This window comes from Podarcis pityusensis (genome assembly GCF_964106645.2).
Source record: "Podarcis pityusensis genome assembly, chromosome: 10".
In the NCBI taxonomy this organism is placed as follows: domain Eukaryota; kingdom Metazoa; phylum Chordata; class Lepidosauria; order Squamata; family Lacertidae; genus Podarcis; species Podarcis pityusensis.
This window is the reverse complement of record NC_138035.1, coordinates 17,577,081-17,595,635: the sequence shown is the minus strand read 5'-3', so window position 1 is coordinate 17,595,635 and position 18,555 is coordinate 17,577,081. Positions and strand designations below refer to the sequence as shown.

The window sequence follows — 18,555 nt, the reverse complement described above, 5'->3', positions numbered from 1 at the left end:
ATTTTTCACTTCCAAATATTTCTGAACAGGTTTTGATAGAAAACAGATTTATTTGTTTTCCTTCCAGACGGACTAAGAATATCTAATTCTTTTAGATATTGCAGAAGAATGCTTGACATAGCTATAAATTCAGGGTGCCAGTTTAAACAACCTAAGCTTGAGTCCGGATTGCTGCTAGTTTGCTCGGCTTTTCAGATGGTGGAGAGGGTGGGGAAGGGAGAATTGGAATGGCTCGCCTGTCTTCTTCCCTGGGGTCGCTTGCTTGTGGTTCAGCAGATGCCATAGCATACACGCAACTGAAGCAATACATTTTATACCCTCAAAGGCCAGAATGTACAGGACGCTTGGAATTAGCCATTTCACCTCCTAGATGAGGCTATGCATACAAACAGACCCAGTCACTCTCATGCCTCCACTAATAGCAGCTGCTAAAAGAGTTGGTGACCTTCAGCTGTGGCCACTTTAACCTCCATCATCATCCCTCAATTTTTTCTAAGCTGTTTTTGGGCGCTGTGAATTGTTTACAATATGTGTCCACTTCCTCCAGATCCTTTCTGCAGCCTCCTTAAGCTTTGTAGTATTGCAGACCACAACTCTAGCTTGTATCATCTTAACAAAATGTTGCGTGCTCTTACATTACAACTTTTTGGGGGGTGAGCAGCATGCCTTCCCTGTGCCCCGATTTCATTATTCTAATAAGCATTTAAGGCTACTGTAGAGACTAGGGTTCCTTTTTGTTATATAAAAAAAAGGTCGATTCCCCCCTCCCCTTTTTGTACTTTTCATACTAATTTTTTTCCTACTTAAAAAGAAGCCTAGTAAAAGAAAATGAGTGATGTGCTGTCATTCCACTCCACCCTGCTACCCTGCTGTACCCTCCACTCAGAATAATCAATTTGGCTTTCGGAGGGCAAGGGGAAGGTTGACTGAGATGTCTGCCATATATTATGCTGGAAGTTACCAAGTCTATGGCGGGTGGGGAGATTAGGACATGAATCAGCTGCTGCCACAAGTCCCCTGCAACTTCTAGTTAGGGCCTGCATTCGGGAAGGGGAGACATTTGATGCAGTTCACGTATAAAGGTGAACTGCCCCAGTCAGCACTTTGTGAAAAAGATACACAAGCCAAAATGCAGCCATACCCTGAGATTTGCACACTTTTTTGGAGAATAAACCAATTGCTATACATTTTGGAAAGTTGCTTGTTCACTGTGTGTTTGGATGCCTCTTAACTGATCATAAAGAAATGTTAGTTTCCAAGATCAAGGCGAGGGCTTTTGTCTGTGTTTGGATACAACTGGGCCCCATTTTGAATCAAGATGGTGGACCGAGTCTTTCAAAACCGCACTGATTTTAATCACTGATTTCATAACTGCGCCAATGTTTTGGTTTCTTAGAATGCCCAAGCAATGCTAGGCCTGAGGCTGCTTGTATAGTATATAGCAGAACAGACCCTTAATCATCAAATACTATGGGGGGTGGGGGCGCGATGTGGACTGCGATCCTTGAATTACCATTGACGTGCTGCAAGCATATATCTGTTTTCATGTGTACAACACGGCAGCGCATGGGTGCTTGGATGTTGATAGGTTGGCACAGCTCTACATCACTGATATGTTGGCCGTAAAACACTGCTTTGAAGGAAAGGGACCTAGGAAGGCATCTAGTCTACCCACCCTGCTCCTAGCAGCTTTTGCAGCGTAGAGCGCAGCTACAACATCCCGACAGATGGACCCTTAGCCTCTGCTTAAATAACCCCAGTCAATCAGAACTGATTGTTTTCCTCCCATGCCTGCATTCAGTGTCTCTGCATCAGAGTGCCAGAAACTGAGTTTTCCTTCTGTGTTTGTCATCATTTGGCCATTAGGAACTTTCAGCATTTGTCTCCCATCGTTTGCCGCTCCTTGCTTTGGCTGAAACAAACTGAAAACGGTTGCTGCCGTTTCCAGATCTAAAGGTAAAGGGTCCCCTGACCATTAGGTCCAGTCGTGGCCGACTCTGGGGTTGCAGTGCTCATCTTGCTTTATTGGCTGAGGGAGCCGACGTACAGCTTCCGGGTCATGTGGCCAGCATGACTAAGCCGCTTCTGGCGAACCAGAACAGCGCACGGAAACGCTGTTTACCTTCCCACCAGAGTGGTACCTATTTATCTACGTGCACTTTGACATGCTTTTGAACTACTAGGTGGGCAGGAGCAGGGACCGAGCAACAGGAGCTCACCCCGTCACGGGGATTCAAACCGCCGACCTTCTGATCGGCAAGCCCTAGGCTCTGTGGTTTAACCCACAGCGCCACCCGTGTCCCATTTCCAGATCTAGCTGAGCACAATAGGTTTGCCAAATGTTGTGATATTGTGTGATTATTTGTTCTGAGCTTTGGGGGGTGGAGCTCTCCACCAGAGGGCAGAGCCTAGAGCAGTCTTTGCCAACCTGGTGCTCTCTGGGTATTTTGGACTGCAACTGCAGCCAGAGTGTTACAGTTCCCAGAACACCCTTGCGAAGAAGAGTGAGTAGTTGTTAAACCACTCAGGGAATTGAGTGGAATAGGAACCTCATAATTACTCTCAGCACCCTTAAGAAACTAGAGCTCCAATAATTCTGTGGGGAAAGCTGTGACTGTTTAAAGGGGTTGTTGTTGTTGTTTAGTCATTTAGTCGTGTCCGACTCTTCGTGACCCCATGGACCAGAGCACGCCAGGCACTTCTGTCTTCCACTGCCTCCCGCAGTTTGGTCAAATTCCTGCTGGTAGCTTCGAGAACACCATCCAACCATCTGGTCCTCTGTCGTCCCCTTCTCCTTGTGCCCTCCATCTTTCCCAACATCAGGGTCTTTTCCAGGGAGTCTTCTCTTCTCATGAGGTGGCCAAAGTATTGTAGCCTCAGCTTCATGATCTGTCCTTCCAGTGAGCACTCAGGGCTGATTTCCTTAAGAATGGATACGTTTGATCTTCTTGCAGTCCACGGGACTCTCAAGAGTCTCCTCCAGCACCATAATTCAAAAGCATCAATTCTTCGGCGATCAGCCTTCTTTATGGTCCAGCTCTCACTTCCATACATCACTACTGGGAAAACCATGGCTTTAACTATACGGACCTTTGTTGGCAAGGTGATGTCTCTTAAAGGGGTATCATGGTGCTTTAAATGCCACCACTTTAGCTAATGGGGCCTCCTGCTGCCGTTGCGCCGCCGCTGCACGATTTCTGTTCTCATTCCGAAGCCAAGTTCTTAACCCGAGGTCATATTTCTGGGTTAGTGGCGTATGTAACCCGAGGTACCACTGTAATAGGAAAATATTTGATGGTTGTCCAGCTCCCCTCCTCCACCTTCGTGAGATGTGCCCTTCAACATTGATAAGCATGGCAACAGTCTTCCTGTTCAAATATTAAGGCAGGCCTCTGCATAGGTCTCCCCTCCTCCTCTGTCTCACTTCCACCAAGTAATCATATGTGAGCAAGCGCGATATATACATATAATCAGCAGGCAAGCTTTAACTAATTCCAGTTTTCTTTTTGTCTCCTTAAAATTGCACTGTGCATCAACCCTGTGTTCTCCCACCCCTTCTCTTTCTCTTTCCTTCATTGCAAATGCCTGAACTTGGAGTAAAGGGTTGGGAATTTTGCACGAGGGAGGGGGGGGAGGACTCTTTTTCCCTCTCTCCCTTTTAAATAAAAAAAAGCACCCTGAGTGCAGAGTCTAGGCTAGAATTCCAGAGGAAGTTGAGGGCCTCCTGTTCTGCACAGGAAGCAATCTTGGAGCAGGCCTTAAATGCCAGATTCCAGGCAGAGTTTAACTAACCACTGACAGCTCTGTAAACAAAGCAGGGACAAAAAAGAGAGCAGCTTTCCCTTTTCTGGTAGTCATTTTTAAGTTTGGGGCCTGCAGGAGAATTCTCCTATATTTGTCTCGATAGGATATAAACCAAAGGCTGAGAGGGCTTTGCATATGAAGGAACTATAGAAGAGAGCAAATATTTCATGGAGTAAACCCTCAGGAGGAAGGTAGGTGCCTGTTTAAATTGCAGGGATCAAGCTCTGTCTCTTTCTCCCCTCCCCGCCCTTCTTCCCCAAAACCCAGCAAAAATGTGCCAACCTCCAGCTTTGCTTTCTGAAGAAGGATTTATAGCAAAATTGCCTTTGACTGGATGATGTTTTAAAACACTAGGTTCTCTCTCTCCACCCCTAATGCCACCTTTAATCTTCCCAAAATTCCTCCTTTTAGTAGTGTGACTAGCAAGGCAAAACGTCTTTCAAGTTCAGGGTAGCGTTTTGCTGGGAAAAGTTGGTTGATTTCTTTAGTTACAGTTTCCCCCTCCTCTTTCTCTCTCTCTCCCCCAAGTCTGCAATTGTATAATTGTGATGTTACAAATTAACTAATATTTCATTCCCAGTTCCAGTAACCAAGCTAATGTTAAAATGTATACATTGCTCATGTGTATTATACCCAGATTGTGGTTAAATAATAGTTGTTTTGTCAACTGTTGTGCAATCTTAAGGAATAAAAAAATTGTTTATATATTTTTTGTTTGTTTCTTTTTTTAAAAAAAACAAAGACTGTTCCCCCGGCACAAAAAAAGCCTTCATACAAAAAATAGAAAATGTTCTTGCTTACTTTTAAAACATCTTAATTTCTAGTTAGGGAGCTGAATTCCAAAATGTGTTGCATCAAAATTTTTAAAATTTTATCTCGGTGACTCTTTGGGGATCCAGTTTACTATCAAGGGGAATGTAATAGAGAACTGAATTTGGAGCTGAATTTAAAAGGCAAACAAAAATTTAATGTAACCCAGTTAATTAAAGGCACCCTTTCATTTCCATGTGTTGTTCTAAGCTACTTTTGCCTCTCTCTCTCTCTTTCTCCCTGAAGTTCAGTCTGATTTGGGGGGTTTATCCAAGTCTGAGTGCACGCCATGGACGACTTTGAACGTCGCAGAGAGCTCAGAAGGCAAAAACGAGAGGAGATGCGCCTGGAAGCAGAGAGGTGAGTAATTAAATTTTATTTGGAAATGCTGTCTGCAGTTTTATTTTTTACTTTTTAAAAAAGCCTTGTCTCTGAGACTTCCTCCCGTTAAAATGAACCGAAGAGACATGGTTCAACAGACCGTGCAGCCTGGAAGTTTAAGAAAAGCAACTTTCTCTCTTTCTTTTTTTGCATAGTATGAACGCAGCAGTTCCTCAACCACTAGGCCCTTCTGTTTTCCATTTGCCACCTTTTGTGCCTTGGGAGGGAATTACCTGAAGGAGAGGGGAGGCAGAAAACAGTTTATAGGCCTTATTAGAAGGGAGCAGAAGAAGCTGGTAATAGCCATGTTTAAAGTGTCTAATTACTGTCAAGTCGACGCAATCCTGTTTGAGAGCCTACGATGAAATTACAGGTTGTTTGAGTAGAAGCTGCTAGAGAACATTTTTAATGTGTCCTTAACAGTATAGTATGCAACAGTAAATACCGTTGCTTATTAATAGTGGATAGAGTGTTTAATTCTAATGCGTCCTTTCAGACTATATCCTCTGGAACAATTTCTTGCTTGTTCCCTTTGTATGGTACTGGTGGAGAACAAAGCTATTTAAGCCCAAGGTAGGGAACTGATAGCCTGTGGGCCAAATTCACCACCTCCTGGCCCTTAGATAAGCACCTAATCCCAAGGATGCCTGCTTGGCAAATGCTGCAATGCTCAACCACTGTTCCCTGAGCTCAGACCCAGGTAAAGAGCTCTTTCACCACTTATCCGCCTAGTATGAACTGCAACAGAATTCATTCTGGGTGCTTCCTTTACATCCTACTGGTGTGTGAGCGAAATGAGAGCTGAGGTGTATTTGGAAAGAAGTCTAAACACACACACACACACACACACACCAGCAGCCCCCAACGGACTGCTGTTATTAGTTCTGTGAAAGAGGGCTTAGCGGAGCTATTTGCATACCGTCCATTTTTTTATTGTGAGAGAAGGCAGGCATTTTGGTTGCCGTTTCGTGTGTCCCCCCCCCCCGAAGAAGCGCTTTTTGCAGGGCTGCAATCTCGTGTGGCACCCCAAAATGTGTGTTTCTGGACACGAAGCCCTGATAAGTGCTTTGGGGGGGGGATGGGGGAACCACAGCGCGAAATCATGCAAGATCACAGCAACCAAAATGGCTGCCGTGCTCTAGTGATAAAAACCAGGAAGATGGCGTCCCAGATACTGGCTTCAAACTGTTGGAGGGTATGCATTTTCATGTGTTTTAGTTGGCATGGGAATAAGCCAAGTGGGTGGAGCAAAAGCAGTTCGCCTTTCATCCTCATTCAGTTCAGAATATGAGTCTTGTCGAAGAAGATTTGGTGTCCAGGGATTGTCACTGTAAGGAGCTGTTTTGAAAAGCTGCGTGCAATGCCCATTTCACTGTTCACATGTATGAGATTGCCGACTCCTCATTTGGGCCAGCTTGTGTGTGGATGCAAATGGAGGGTGCACGGAAACTCTCAGCTACTTTGGGGGAGGTCCTTGGGCATGATGATCTCTGTGGGATGGGCTTCCCACTCTGAGCAGGCACACTGCTGCTGCCATTGCCTCTCCCTCTGGACCCAGTTGGCGCCACCTCCCAGAGAGAGAGGACAAAGCCTTTGGAGATTACTGTTGCTTCTCCTCGCTCTCCTCAGTTCTTCTGAGATGGCAGCCACACCAAGCAAGGAGGTTGGGAGGCTCCAAGGAGTGGGGCCCTGGCTATAGGGTGGGACTCAGCTAGTGCCCAACCATGTCTACCTTGACATTGACCTTGCTTCCAGTATTGAGCTGGTTCTCCCTAACCCCAGTTATTGAAGGTGGCTTGATGGGACCCCTACAGGTTTGTGGGCAGAGTTTTGTGGGTTTCTGTACCGCTTTAAAATCAGCAGAATTTTCACAATTGGGAAAACATTTGAGAGAAATGCCCCTGGGGTGATGTTATGTCAGGGCATAGCATTGTTTGAAGTGAGGCATTATGGGAGAACATGGCAGCCCTTTAGGCCGCTGAGAGAGAAAATTACTCCTGCTGTTTACACTGAATTTTTAACAACGAAAGGAAGACGGTGGGAAGCTACTTGTTCCCAGTAAGCCCACCCTATTTTGCCCACCCTACCTAGAAATTGGCTGGGTGGGAGATCCATCCCATTTTCACAGCCGCCAGTTGGGCTGGGGAAGTGGAGCAGCATTCTGGGTTCAGCTTCTTTCTGGTACAGCTGGGCTAGAACATCTTTCCTAATGTTACTGTTACATTTTCACCCCATCTCCATGGTAATATGGGATATAACACAACTGCATGACATGACCTCATGGTGTCTCTGCTCTTGTCTCACCTCGCTGTCTGACTGTGGAGAGGAGATACACCATGCCACACCAGATGTTGTGCTCTGCTCTACACCAGGGAGTGGAGGAAACCGTGACGCTCCAAATGTGACTGAACTCCAACTCCCATAAGTCCAAGCCAGCATGGCCAGTGGTCAGGGATGATGAGAGTAGTAGTCCAATGACATTTGGAAGGCCACTGCGTCCTTACGCTGTTCTGGAGGTAACCACATTGCAGTGGTGGTAGCCCTATTTGTCCTGCAACGCCTAGTTATACAATATTCTTTAGATGGGAGCTTTAGAAATAAAGTAAAGTAACCATTTAGGTTAGAGGTTTAAAAAGTGCATTCTGTTTGCATTTCTGCAAAACTTCTGAAAGAAGTTTGCTGAGCCTTCCAAGGAATATATCTGTGGAGAAGTCAAGCATGAAGTCTGTGACCTGAAATGGCATATAGATGGGGAAATGTATATGTTAAATCCATCAACTGATTGAAGATTGATTAGCTGTGCTATTGTAACTAATTAAACAAAAGGCCTGAAACCCACAGTATTTCCAGGTTTTAAAACACTCTAGGGATTCATTGAACACTTGCACCATTCAGATCTGGCTTGAATTATACTGGTATCATTATTTCCCTCTCCCCTCCCTCATATATCCAGCTGAAGTTTCCTAATTTGGCACGGACTGGGGGCAAGCTCATGGGCGTTTTGAATTCCTCTCTATACATGTGGCCAACATCCAAGATGGCTGTCTGGGTAACAGTCTGTGGATGTGGGCATCTCGCTAGGGTGGCTGTTTAAAACAGCAAGGAACAATCTCTTTCTCTATATGGAGGCTCTATGGGTTGGAGGATTTCATCCTAGGTGCATTGTCTAGGAGAACTCCTAGATTCATCTTTGTCACTGAAGGCCCAAGTGGCCTTGGTCATGGAGTCTTTGGACCAGCTTCAGCCATTCCCAGACAGGGATAGCTTGACCTCAGTCATCCATGACTAAGCTATCGACTGGGTGACTACAATCCTTAAACAAGACATGGAGGCTGCAACTTGCTGCATAATGTGGTGGCAAATATGCTGGGTAGAACATCTTATAGGAGCCACATAACACTAGTCCTCAAATAAGCCCACCAGCTGCCATTGTGCTCTGGCCTGGTTTCAAGGCACTAGATATGACTTACAATGCTCTGAGTGGTTTGAGATTTGGCTACTTGGAGGAATGTATTTCCCCCATATTGCCGTGCCTGACCTTTAAGACCCACCTTGGGGAGCAGGGCACTCCTTGACATCACCCTTTTGGGAGCTATACATTATGTGGGGTGTGAGACACGTCTTCTGCGCTGCAGCAGCTTGATTACGTAATGCCAATGGAGGTTACTTTTTGGTGCTAAAATAAAACCTCTTTCTATAAGCATTTGGGATGGGCTCTTGGGACTGTTTGGTTATGACTTGCCTGCTGGTTTCTTCCTATTGATTAGGAGTGGGTGATTTTGTCAGGGGTTTTTTTTTTTTTTGCTTAATTTCAACTTCTCATTTTTTGAGCCTTCAGTTTACCGTATTTTTCGCCCTATAGGACGCACTTTTCCCCCTCCAAAAATGAAGGGGAAATGTGGGTGCGTCCTATGGGGCGAATACAGGCTTTCGCTGAAGCCTGGAGAGCAAGAGGCCTCGTTCTCCAGACTTCAGGAAGCTCTGCGCAACCCTCCGGAGCCCGGCGCGAAGCCGCGCCAGGCTCCGGACGGTCGCACAGAGCTGTCTGCGCTCCCGGGGTCCGTGCAACTCTGCACGACCCTCCGGAGCCCGGCGCCAAGCCGCGCCGGCCTCCGGAGGGTTGCGGAGAGCTGCCTGCCCTCCTGGGCTCCGCACAGCTCTGCGCGAGCCTCCGGAGCCCGGCACCAAGCTGCGCCGGGCTCTGGAGGGTTGCGCAGAGCTGCCTGCATTAGGAAGCCTCAGCGCGCCCGAGCTTCGCACAGCTGTCCGCAAGCCTGGGTAGACCGGCGCGGCTCCCTAGGCTTGCGGATAGCAGGCTCTTCTGGGGGCTGGGGTCGGGGGAAGCTCGGGCTTCCCCCACACCAGCCCCGTGCCTGGGGGGGAAATAATTTTTTTTTCTTTATTTCCCCCCCCCCAAAAAAAACTAGGTGCGTCCTATAGGGCAGTGCTTCCTATGGGGCAAAAAATACGGTAGTTCTCCACATTAGCTTGTATTTAAAAGGAGATCCTCATGAATATTCTCCAGCATTTTAGAGCAAATTTCTCCTGACGGAGCGGTCTTCGCTAATAAAACACATTTGTGTATGCTACTTTCACTAAAATGTCATATTTTTGCACTCTAATATATGCATTTTTGTAAACATTACTCGGCTGGAGGACTGTAATGGCAGAAGTGAGACTTTCAAAGGATGGCTGTGTTTCAGTTCTTTGTATTGTTTCAGAAAGTGTGTATTAGGTACTGTAGAATCATCTTTCAATAGAAACTGAACCAAATTCCTACCCCATCCCTACTATTGATAGATCATGTTTTTCTGCTCTTACCTTTTAGTATGTGTGTTATAACTGTTAGTAAGTTGTGCTCCAGCCTGAAATAGTCATTGAAATAAATATAAATGAATAAAACTGGCTTTCCCAACTAAAGTTATGGGTATGAAGCATAGCTTGAACTTGGGCTTACTGGATCCTCCATGGTTAACCACCATTTTGTGGTGGGATGGATTGAGGAAATATTGTGCTGTGCTGGACTTTCAGAAATACTAATGCTGGTTCGAGGACTGTGTTGTTGCTTAAAGGTAAAGGGACCCCTGACCATTAGGTCCAGTTGTGACCGACTCTGGGGTTGCGGCACTCATCTCGCTTTATTGGCTGAGGGAGCCGGCGTACAGCTTCTGGGTCATGTGGCCAGCATGACTAAGCCGCTTCTGGCGAATCAGAGCAGCGCACGGAAATGCCGTTTACCTTCCCGTCAGAGCGGTACCTATTTATCTACTTGTACTTTGACATGCTTTCGAACTGCTAAGTTGGCAGGAGCAGGGACTGAGCAACGGGAGCTCACTCCATCGCGGGGATTCAAACTGCCGACCTTGGCAAGCCCTAGGCCCTGTGGTTTAACCCACAGCACCACCTGCATCCCGTGTTGTTGCTTAGTGCTTTTTAAAAAGAAGTGTCTTGTGTTTTTGGCTTTTGAACAAAACCAAATCCCAGAAACTAGAAGAGTAAAATGGGCTTTTCTTTAGCACGTTCTCCTGCTCTCCCAACTTTCCTGAGCAATGAGGTGCTATAGAGCTAGGGCTGCCATACACCCGGGTTTCCCCGGACATATCCGGGATTGGGCCCTCAGAAATTGCATCTGGGGGAAATTTCTGGTAAGTGGTAAAATGTCCGGGAAAACCCAGACGTATGGCAACCCAGTGCAGCCTTCCCAACAGCTCCAGTCACAGATGCAGCAGCAAAAGGGAGGCAGAAAAGGAAGCAAATGGCAGATGGGCCTTCCTTGCTGGCTGCCTCACTGGCCCAGGAGCAGGCAGCCTGAGAGGCCCGTTGATCCTCCTTGTGGGGCCACTGAGAGCACCCCGGCTGCCCTTCCTGTGTCCGGTGCGCTGCACAGTGTGCTTTGCCGGAGAGGACGTGACGCCTGTTGTGCGCCAGACTTGGCCACGCACCTGGCGGGAAGCACAGCGAGGCAACTCGGGGAGAAGCGCAGAGGCCTGTGATTGGCTGGAAATGGTGCCCCCTGCCTCCCCAAACCGCTGGAGGCTCTGGAAACCTGTGGTCACCCGGCGCCCTGCATGTGCCAGCAGCGTGTTGGGCAGCTCTGGAGCAAAGAGGGCACTGCAGCCTTGACCCCTCGGATTGCCTCCGCACAGGATGCAAGTCAAAAGCCAGATTTTCACCTTTTGAAATATGGCAACCCTATGGAGAGCCAGAGATTTTGGTTTCCATTGCCTAAGAGAACCTGGGAGACTTGGTAATTTTTGCTTTATACATACAGTTAGAGCATAGGTGGGCATAGACAGCAGGTACTCATATCCATTGCACTTTTTAAATCTACACTGATAGGCATAGTTCTCCAGGGATCCAGATAATAATAATAATAATAATAATAATAATAATAATAATAATTTTTATTTATATCCCGCCCTCCCCAGCCGAAGCCGGGCTCAGGGCGGCTAACAACAATCAAATAATCAATTAAAATCAAATTAATGGCAACCGTTAAGCAAAATTCTGTGCAGGTTGCCAGAGGAGGGAGTCAGGCTGGGCCCTGACCAAAGGCCTGGTGGAACAACTCTGTCTTGCAGGCCTTGCGGAAAGATGTCAGGTCCCGCAGGGCCCTAGTCTCTTGTGACAGAGCGTTCCACCAGATTGGAGCCGCAGCCGAGAAAGCCCTGGCTCTAGTTGAGGCCAGCCTAACCTCTCTGAGGCCTGGGACCTTCAGATGAAGGTCTACCTGAAGACAATTGTCTTAGTATGAATTCCCATCTGTATGCAAAGCTTGGGGTCCATCACTGAGGCATGACCCTTCCTCCAGTATTGTCCATCTAGTCCAATATTGTCTACTCTGACTGAACAGTAGTTCATTGGGGTCTCCTATAGAGTTCTTTACCCTCGTGTAAGTGAAGATGTCCAGGACTGAACCTAGGACCTTCTTCGTGCAAATTACGGCCTTTGCTATTGAGCTGTGTCCCTCCCTGAGGGGTCAAAACAAGAGAACGACTCAGAATGAAATGTCTTTGCAAGAGCCTCCTCGGGGCATATGTAAACCACACAACTTTACAGCTATGAGATTTATTTTCCATGTTACAGCTGGGGGCTCCCAATGCTGCTGTTATAGCTGAAAAAGGCATTTTCATTAAAGGACTTTGTTGTTTATGACCTTAATTTTCATCTGCTGATTTACAACAGCAGTGTAAAGAGACCTTTAAGTGAGTGTAAGTAGTGTAACTATTTAAGAAAATATTTACACTCTCTTAAAAAGCTACTTTTTGAAGCTATTTTCCTCCGGGCTAAAAGTCCAAGGACCTAGGGAGACTGGTGTTCTTGCACCTATGTGCTTGTGGGATGACTCTCCTTCGTTATTCTGAAGATACTGAAGTTTCTTAAAACCTTATATCCATTCCCTTTTAAATTCTGAGGGTATCTCACACTTCATAGATGATAGACATATCTGATGTTTGTAAATTATTTTGTTTCCTACATAGAAACTTTGGTGTGCTGCGTTGTGAGTCTTATTTTCTATATTCACAGGGTATAGAAGAATACATCAAAACTGCTTTGGGCTAATAATGAAATACTGTCACTAATTTTCCTAAGGGAAGACTATGGTGTCATTAAAAAGAAAAAAGCAAATAACAACAACAAAACAATAGATACAATAGCTTCCTTCAGCAGTTCCCCTGTCTATATAATAACATAGATTGGAGTTCATGTCAAAGAACTGTATGCAATTCAAAGGAATTTAAGTAAATGTTTTGGTAGCAGATTTTGCTTAATGTGATCATATCAGAGTATTGTTCCAAAACTGCAGGCAAATGTACTAAAACCTGCAGCTTTTGCATTGTAACCTGTTGTGGGGAGAACTATTGGTCACACAGTGTCCCATGGGGAAGAAGGGTTGATTATTAAAAACTGTAGATCTTTGTGGGGAATTGTGGGGTCTCCTTAAAACTCACAGCACTCAAAACAAACTGCAATTCCCAGCATACCGTGGAGGAAGCCTCAGCTGTTTTAAAGTAGTATACAGTGGTACCTCGGGTTACATACACTTTCAGGTTACATACACTTCAGGTTACAGACTCCGCTAACCCAGAAATATTACCTTGGGTTAAGAACTTTGCTTCAGGATGAGAACAGAAATCGTGCAGCAGCGGCACAGCAGCAGCAGGAGGCCCCATTAGCTAAAGTGGTGCTTCAGGTTAAGAACAGTTTCAGGTTAAGAACGGATCTCCAGAACGAATTAAGTTCTTAACCCGAGGTACCACTGTAGTGCAGATGGGGCCTAAGTTGCTGCCCTTTAAAATGAAGGCTGGCATCTCTTATGGGAGCTGCTAGTCATGAGCTAGGGAAGACAATCTTCCTTAAGTCTGTCTGCAAAAGACTTTGCTATCATTTTTCAATGGCTACTGCTCTGTGGCAGCAAACGGAGACAAAAACAGAAAGCGCGCTTGGTAAGACTCCACTCTTGGTTTTTGTGCGTGAAATCTCAATGAAGGCAATGTGGTTATGTGCGTGCAACTATGGGCTGGGGTTTGGCATACAATCCCTTATTATGGCCAAACGCTGTGTAATTTGTGTGGCATTTCAAATCTTCGTGGGGATGGCTCTGTTTGCAAACATAGGGGCTGCAAATGCTGCAGATGCGGCGACATGGCTAATCCAAATGTTCCTAAAAGGAATCTCCGTATCTGTAAGCAAAGAGGCCCTTCCACAAACAAACCAAGTTTTGTTATCTCAGCTGCTTCTTGAAGCCGAATATTCAGCAGCTGGAGATGTTGGGACCAAATCCAGCCCTATTGAGGGGTGAGTATCCCAAAAAAGCCAATTACCATACTTCTCCGTGTATAACACGCCCCCATGTATAAGACGCCTCCTATTTTGGGGGACTCAAATTTAAGAAAATGGGGGGAGATGGCACAAACTTGTTGAGCTTTTTCGGGGGAGGATTGCCCAGAGTTGTTGAGCTTTTTATGGGGGGGGGGAGGGAATGCCAACAATCACTCACCTCCACGTGCAGCTAAATCTCCTCGCCGGCAGAAGCTGCCAATTGCCCGCCCAATTGCTGCAGCGTCAGCCAATCAACACCACCCATTGGCGCAGAAACCAATAAGACACACAATAGCCACTGACAGCCATGGCAGCAACCAATCAAACGTCCACCCTATGCACTATCCGTGTATAAGATGACCCCCACTTTTTAGCATGATTTTTAAAGAAAAAATCCTAGTCTTATACACAGAAAAGTCCAGTATCTTATTTCTTTATTACAAGTGTTTAAATTATGTGAGTTGGGCCCAATATAACTCTAAATAATGCAAAAACTATCAAAAGGTATGTGGTGTTTCTGGGAAAGTTTTGGTTTCATTTGGCGAACTTTGCATAGGGAAAAAAATCAGTTTGCGTTGGAGTGATCTGTTTTAGCACATTTATTTTACTTGTAGATTTATGTTTGTTAAATTTACATATCACTTCCCAGTAAAAAAAAAAATAAAGTAACTTATAAGCATGTAATTATTATTATTATTATTGTTTACAAAAAAATGAAATTACAGAAGAAGATCTAACAATATAATATAATATCATTGCTGTCCAAAAGCCTGGGAAAGCAAAAATCCTTGCCTGACTTGAAAGCAATGCCAAGGTTGGTGACACACAGCCTCCCTAGGAAGAGCGCTCCATAAGTACTTAGGCTTACCTGCATTTAGTACAAGGATGGGCGTTTGCTTAGGCCTGTACATAAATGTTTGTAACATCTGCATAAGTGATTCCTAATAAAAATGATCACATTGGACATATATTCTGTTCTGTATTAATGCCAAATGTGCTAATAAAACCCAAGGACCTTAGGAAGTCACCTCGTGCCAAATATCATATTTATTGCTCATTTGCTTTTAATGATATTTCATGCAAACAAAAAGCTTCCTGCTAAATGCTGATGTCCTGTCCATTTTGGTTTTGGTTCCAACGATAGTGGATACAAGTCATATTTCCGATCCTGTCCACAATTGAACATGCAGACTGTGGCAATTTCTGCTCCTGTTTCCAATGGAATTTTCCAGAATTCCTTCCCGTAGCCAAAACGCTTCTACTGCAAAGATGGGGAAAGTGGGGTGCTCTGAATTTTGTTGGACCCCCTAGTCCCACCACCCCTGAGTATTCTCCACGCTGGCTGGAGCTACAGTGGTACTTTGGGTTAAAAACTTAATTCGTTCCGGAGGTCTGTTCTTAACCTGAAAACGTTATTAACCTGAGGTACCACTTTAGCTAATGGGGCCTCCAGCTGCTGCCACACTGCCGGAGCACGATTTCTGTTCTCATTCTGAAGCAAAGTTCTTAACTCGAGGTACCATTTCTGGGCTAGCGGAGTTTGTAACCTGAAGCACCTGTAACCTGACGCGTCTGTAACCCAAGGTACCACTGTAATGGAAATCTGGAGTGCTGTGGGTTCTCTGTCCCTGCAGAATAACATTCCTTTGCAAAGGAGCCATTTCTCCTCCTGTTTAGAGGCTGCTTAGATGTAGCACCTTCAGCCTACCTGCTCAGGCGTTAATGGTGCACTGTAGATATTCCAGAGGAGTGGCCTGAGTTGAGACATCAGGCAGTGGCTGTCCTACAAATGCAGCCTCGTCCCAAGTCAATGTCTCAATACGCAGGCAGGGCTACGACATCCAAAACGTGTGCAGTGACAGATTTGGGTACTACGGTGGCCCGTGCAAGGCCAAAATTTGGCAGCCCCTCCCCAGACCTCACACTACCTTCCCAAAGGCAGATAAGGAGGCCTCTGACTTTGGGAAGGAGGAGTGAGGGCTCTGACAGGTCCAAGAGTCGTCCTACCTCTTTCCTGAAGCTGGCAAAGTGCTGACTGGGTTTTGGGAAAGAGGCGAGAGGACTTTAGGACCTGCCTCCATCCCATAGCCCAGTGCCTCAGTTGCTGAGCTCTGAGACAACACCCCCTCGGCTCAGTGCCCATTGCACGCTTGCACAGTCCGAAATCCACCCTGATGTGTGAACCAAGAAGCAAAAGTAAATCTACTCTTTTGAGGGGTTTTTTATTTATTTTTGGCTTTGCTTCGTTTATCTCTGGCAACTGTAGAAGCGGATAAAATATTTGCTCGCCCAGTAAAAATCTGCCTGGGTGGCAACTCTGCTCAGGTCCATATTTGTAGAAGCCACTAAAATGTCTGTTTCAAGATGTCAGGTCCCTCCAGTTTCCCACCCCCGGCCATAATCTATGCTAGCAAATTAATGGGCAGGACTGCACACTTTGTCTGTGAATAGTTCATTTGCAGCCCATGTGACACGACCGCTTCTTCTGGTCTCTGTTAGTGAGAACATTCCAAAGATTCTCCCTCTGAACTGTCACTTGCATGTCTTAATAAGGCAGCGGCATGTAGCTGTAAAACAGATGGGTGTTGCCCTTTTCTAAATACTGGTTGCCTGCAGATTCCATTTATGGCAAGGCTCGCAAACCTGGTATTCCATTGAAGGTCAGCAACACAGATAACAATGCATTTCTCGCTGCAGTGCTGAGTTGGGTCTGATTGCAGGCATCACGCCTTCGAACGAAGGATTGCCTTAGGGCAGAGAAATAGGGTGAAATAAGCAGAAAGAGATGGGGCAGTTTGTGATGCCTCAGGGTTAAGGTGCCAAAATGTGGGAGCTGCCAAAACGCACGATATCCATCTGTTTTTACATGTGGGGTGATGGGAGAGTGTGCTTGGGGAATTAGTTCTTTGCAAATTCTGATTGAACTTATCCGATCAAAACCTCCCAGGCTATTTTGCATATTTTAGGATAAGATTCATTTAGAAATGTGTATTTCATAGGAAACCTCATTCAAAATCCATATTTAAAATATGTATTTAAATTTGGATTTTCATGCTGTTTTTTTAAAAATAAACAGCTGGGATTTTACACTAGATGCTGTTCACTTCTTACCATGATGGTGAAGAGAAAGCAACAGCTAGGAACTGAACAACCATGCAGGAAATCCTTTTTTTAAAAAAAATATATTTATTAGAGTTTAAGTGTTACAAAAAAAGAAAAAAGAAAAAAAAGAAATACAAGCAATAAACAATTACAAAACCTCAAAAACAAAAGGAAATACAATAATACAAAACATCAACAGTATATCAAAACATTAAAAAAAAAACAGAAACATTTAAAAAACACACACCTTAAAAAAAAAACAGAAGGAAAAAAAGAAGAAAAAAAAAACAAACCAAAAAGACCCCGTATTTTCATATCCTTATCTTTCATTTGCTTATTTCCTCGACTTCCTCACACCTCCTTTTTTGTATTCTAGTTCAGTTGATTGTTCCAGCAAGTCCTTTCCCTCTTTCTCAAATTTAGTTCCATAATTTATCTTAACGCAATTTAACCTTAAGTTTAACCTTTACCCATTGTCGGTCTATTCATACTTAATTCTTTATAACATTTCAACTAAAGTCGTATAACTTCTTTCCAGCATCCTTCTAACATTCATTAATTTTACAATGTTTCTGTAAATATACTTTAATTTTTTTCCAATCTTCTTCCACCGACTCTTCTCCCTGGTCTCGGATTCTGCCAGTCATTTCCGCCAATCCCATGTAATCCATCAGCTTCATCTGCCATTCTTCCTTGGTAGGTAGATCTTGTGTCTTCCAGTGCTTTGCGATAAGTATTCTTGCTGCTGTTGTGGCGTACATGAAAAAAATTCTGTCCTTCTTTGGCACCAATTGGCCTACCATGCCCAGGAGAAAGGCCTCTGGTTTCTTTAGAAAGGTGTATTTAAATACCTTTTTCATTTCATTATAAATCGTCTCCCAGAATGCCTTAATCCTTGGGCATGTCCACCAAAGGTGAAAGAATGTACCTTCAGTTTCATTACATTTCCAACATTTATTATCGGGCAAATGGTAAATTTTTGCAAGCTTGACTGGTGTTATGTACCACCTGTAAATCATTTTCATTAAATTCTCTTTTAAGGCATTACATGCCGTAAACTTCATACCAGTGGTCCATAACTGTTCCCAGTCAGTCATCATAATATTATGTCCAACATCTTGTGCCCATTTAATCATAGCAGATTTCACCATTTCATCTTGAGTATTCCATTTCAACAGCAAGTTATACATTCTTGACAGATTCTTAACTTTAGGGTCTAACAATTCTGTTTCCAGCTTTGATTTTTCCACCTGGAAACCTAGTTTTTTGTCCGAGTTATATGCCTCCATTATTTGGTAATAATGGAGCCAATCTCGTACTCTATTTTTTAATTTTTCAAAGCTCTGCAGTTTTAATCTGTCACCAACCATGCAGGGAATCCTGTGTGCCCTCAAGACCTTTAGGGGGCAAAACTAGAATTAGCTGGTTCATCATTGGTTCTGGCTCCCTCTATTGTTGACCTCCCTGCCTTCTGCCTTACCAGTCTCAAAGAGCACCATCCACCATTGTTTGGGGTCAGTTGAGCTTTGTCATCTATGGCTATATGACATATTGGTGCAGAATGGTTGAGTGGTTTCGGATAGAGAAATTGTGGGCAGGGATATTGGAAGGATGAAGGAAAATTTCTCAACAGTT

General features: G+C 44.8%; 1 protein-coding gene across 9 annotated transcripts in view; it reads left to right on the top strand.

Moving 5' to 3' along the window:
• The window catches only part of CALD1 (caldesmon 1), a 186,951-nt gene that overhangs the window by 97,184 nt on the left and 71,212 nt on the right, over positions 1-18,555 (top strand). For 7 of the 9 annotated variants that reach the window (XR_013991000.1, XM_081022764.1, XM_081022758.1 and 4 more), the window contains exon 3: positions 4,861-4,974. Coding sequence is in view for 8 of the 9 variants with exons in the window: in XM_081022764.1 (XP_080878890.1) it covers positions 4,904-4,974 (71 nt within the window). In the remaining variant the exon portion in view is untranslated. Of the gene's footprint in view, positions 1-3,717; positions 3,996-4,860; positions 4,975-18,555 lie in introns of those variants that run through there. The other 2 variants (XM_081022762.1, XM_081022760.1) reach the window with 2 other exon arrangements.